Source organism: Apaloderma vittatum, unplaced genomic scaffold (assembly GCF_000703405.1).
Source record: "Apaloderma vittatum isolate BGI_N311 unplaced genomic scaffold, ASM70340v1 Scaffold41003, whole genome shotgun sequence".
In the NCBI taxonomy this organism is placed as follows: domain Eukaryota; kingdom Metazoa; phylum Chordata; class Aves; order Trogoniformes; family Trogonidae; genus Apaloderma; species Apaloderma vittatum.
Window position 1 is genome coordinate 1 of NW_009710558.1, and position 4,016 is coordinate 4,016.

Genomic DNA, 4,016 nt, shown 5'->3' on the forward strand with positions numbered 1-4,016 from the left:
AACCTCTCAAAAATCTAAGCCACCCACATCTGGCTACCAGAAAGCCGTGACAGCATGAAAACCAGAGTTGTTCAAGATCTTGACCACCTAGCTGCTTTAATTACCAAGAACTCCTACAGAATCAGATCTAGAAGTACAAGATGACACTTTTAAGAAGCTAATTCCAGTCACAATTTGTTTCAGAATGCAGAGGGGCAGGGAAGAGAGGGAAAGAAACAAAAGCTTTCTTGTGCCAAGTTCCCTGAATAAATTATAATTGCCTTTCAAAAATTCCTGCGACATCTCAGAAGATTTGGGTAACGGTTATGGCTGTTCTCGTCATTTGTTTCAGAAGAGGGAGCCAAATTTTCATCACAGATGCAGCAGTACTTCAGAGTTCCCTAACAAGTTACTTGGAATCCCTGCAGAAGTACAGGCCTCAGCACTGCCAAGCAAAGGTAGCAGTCAACTGTCAGCATTTTCTGGAACTGGGCCACTGTGTAAAGTTTCCCAAGTTGGCAACCTCTGCAGAGGAAACAGAAGCAGCCTCTCACAAGGAATCCCATTATCTTTTTAGTCAAGCAGATGGTTAACATTATTAAAAATGTACACCATGACCTGCAAATTCCTTTCATCTTCCAATATTACCCTTTGCAACTTGAACTATTATTCCACAGATTCCCACACATTAATCACACACACAACTCAAGTTTGAAATTTATTTTCCATTCATTTCTTGCACTTGAAGTACTCTTCGATGACATCTTTGGCCTGAGATTCTTTGCCATAGTCCTGCAACAGAAGATAACCCATTAATAACATACAGACAATTCTAAATTTTACAACCTATTTTTAAAAGGACAACTGAGATTGACATTTGTTCTCAAGACATTCCCAAAAATTGCACATAAGAAACCTGAAGGAATCCACCAGCTGCGCTCCCTTCATTCTCTAAGGGACTACATTATTAAAGGACTAATTCTGTTTCATTCTAGTGTAATACCCATTGACATGGATCCAGACAGATTTATTTCTGCTTGAAGCAAGCCAAACAGCAGCAAAAGCATGAAGACGCATGCAGAAAGCATTAGTCCTTTTTTGTGAAGATGTAGCCAACTCCTGGGACCTCAAAGACAACAAAGTCTTCAAGGCTCGTACTGTGGCTTTACTTTACCAGTGTCACTTTAAAATATTATCTGCAAAACATTTTAAAGTTGAGCAGACACATTGAACTGGCATTTTTCCTGAAGCAGAACTTCATCTCTCCTAGTTAAAATGTCTTTCCTTTAATGCTTACTGGCAAGTGAGTACAGCTACAGTAAGTATAACCATTACCTCACAAAATCAATAAAAGTATTTTAAATAAGCATAAAAGGGATTATATAACAGGGAAGCAGTCTGTTTTAATTGTCGACAATGGAGAGCAACTGTTTAAGAAGAAATAACCCAAGAGCTCTATTTAACACTCCTTTATCTAAAGGAACCTTATCTTATTTTCACAAGTTAAGAAATGAGCTGTAATTAGCATCATCTTACTTTGACAACCACACAACTGCAGCCCACCACTTTGCGAGGTTTTCCTTCTCTGTCGATCTTGCAGAGACCTACCCATTCACCCAGTTTCTTGTTGTCATCAACCTGTGTAAAATAATGTATCACATTAGAACTCGTCATTTCTAACACAATTGTGTTCAGCAAAAAAGCTGCTGTACTCTCAGAAGTATTGGGTAACGGATGGCTGCTTTCCTCACAACTATCAGTAGAGGGAGCCAAGTATCATCATCGTACAGCTCGTGTTTTAACGCCAAGAAAAAGTCATGCTGAGACTCCTCCCACACTCCACTACTTGCAGCATTAATCCTATTCTTATTATACAGAACACAAAACATTCGTTTTAACTTTCTAAAATACCCGATACACATCCTTTGCCATTTAGACAGTTTTGGTACTGCTTCTATGACAGTCATACAGAACTAAGTATCTGCTGATACGAGAAATTCTGCTTAAGTAAGCCATATGCAGAATTACAGCGTAGCATTTCAAAGGTTCAGCTCTCTACATGCTGAAACAAGCAGCTTATTCTCCAAGCAAGGCAACTGTTCCACACATACATCTGAAGTTCTGGCACTCACCTTTATTAAGTTGATCTGATGTTCTGCACAAAGCGCTTCAACTAATTTTACATATGTGGGTTCATCACAATTTGAAGCCAGAACGCAAAGATGGGCTTGGCGTCTAAAAGGAATGAAAATTGGCAAATATAACTTCAGACACTGTTTAATTTTTTTTTTTTTATTGAAACAGCGAAGAACAAAATTCAGTACATGCATTTCTAGACAATCACTTCCCAAGTTTATTTTTTTTTGTTTTGAGACACCACATGCTTTTGAAATACTAAATATACTTTTGATATGAACTAATATTTATGTTTTCATATACATAACAAACTACTCATACGCTGGTAGCTTTATTACTAGATTCTGTCCCCACTTTTGGAAGCTTTTAAAAATCCCACTAAATGAATTCTCAGCTGTTAGGAAAAGGGGTAATTACCAGATAAACACCAGGTCCCACAGAGAACTGGTGTCACTATTAAAAAGCAACCAAGTTACAAGTTACTTTTTCTTATTTACCATAGATTGCAGTAATTTAACATCAAAAGTGTAATTATTAAAAGCTTGAATTTCTATGTGAAGTTGTTAAAAGCTCTTCAGAACAATCTTTTCTACTTACGTTCAAAGAAGCTGTTATGACAGGGCCTCAATTCTAATTAGGATCTTTGTATACAGTGGTACAATGTTAAGAATACCACAGGGATACCTGATAACAGAGAGAGCTGTGTAGGTCTTCTATGCTTAACCTAATGTAATGCGACCACTGCAAGTAAGTCAGTTTTCTCGGCCTTCATCATCAGTTTACCAAAGTTCAGAAAAACACATTTCCAAGCAAGAACTGTCACACACAAATATATAAGCCTTGTACTTACATTATCCTCTTAACACACAGCATATATAAGTTGTAGCTGAACTCAAAACAACTCTTACAAACTAGCTGTCAGTCTACCTAACCTGTATCTCTCTTCCACTAGTTAGTATCATGTCAAAATAGCTTTTTGCATACAGGTTTGTCAGACTGCTGTTCTCACTCATGAGGAGTGAAGGGGTATCCGACAAACTGGTAAGTCATCACCCAAACACTGTAGCATTACACTTGAAAACTGTCTATTCTTCCAAGAACGTGCCTACATACAGACACACAGAGAGGTGTGTATATGTACATATGTACAGTACCTCACCCTACCAAGAAATCATAACCAATTACCACAGATGGCACATATATGACAAGTTTACTTTTGTACTGATACTCTACCAAGGCAATTATTTACAGCTGCAACACACAGAAAGTTGAAGCTAGCAAAAAAAGGTAAAGACAAGCTACAAATTTCAAATATTCTTCAAAAAAACTAAATCAACTCTTCCGGGCTCAGTCTGACAGACTACTAACACTTCCAATTAAAATCCTAGGAAGCTTTGAGAAGAGTTTCACTACTGAAAACAAAAGATTCTTAAGCCCTAGATTTCCAGAGCTACATACTTCAAGTACAACTCGATTTTCTTCACAAAATCAATCCACATGAAAACTAGATGCTATTATTCTTGAATCACGATGTTTAGCATCTGTATATCAAGATCCCAGTTAAAGACCTCAAAACAGAGAAAACAAAAGAGAAAACTCACTAGGAGAAAAACATGGTATTGCAAAAGCTCCACCTAAATATCTGAACAAAGTAACTGCTCCACGTGTTTAACATATGTTTTGCTATTTACCATAGATAAAACAGAAAAATAACACTTACTTGTCCAAGGCTTTGGCTGCTTCCCGGATACCACGGGCTAGGCCATCATGGATCAGTGCGGTCTTCAGCACTTCTTGCAGGGCGGTGTTAACATCCATTACACCTCCAGCAGTAATGCTAAAGAGAAGACAGACAGCGCCCTGATGGTGCCCACGTCTTACAACTACAAGCAAAAAGTTCC

General features: G+C 37.9%; 1 protein-coding gene across 1 annotated transcript; it reads right to left on the reverse strand.

The window, feature by feature from the left end:
* Positions 1-670: 670 nt before the first annotated feature.
* RPS12 (ribosomal protein S12) lies at positions 671-3,947 on the reverse strand. Its single transcript, XM_009867320.1, has 4 exons — positions 3,836-3,947; positions 2,112-2,214; positions 1,516-1,617; positions 671-771 (listed from the first exon to the last, which is right to left on the reverse strand). The coding sequence occupies exons 1-4, from the start codon at positions 3,931-3,933 to the stop codon at positions 709-711; spliced, it is 366 nt and encodes a 121-aa protein (XP_009865622.1). The 5' UTR covers positions 3,934-3,947; the 3' UTR covers positions 671-708.
* Positions 3,948-4,016: the final 69 nt, after the last annotated feature.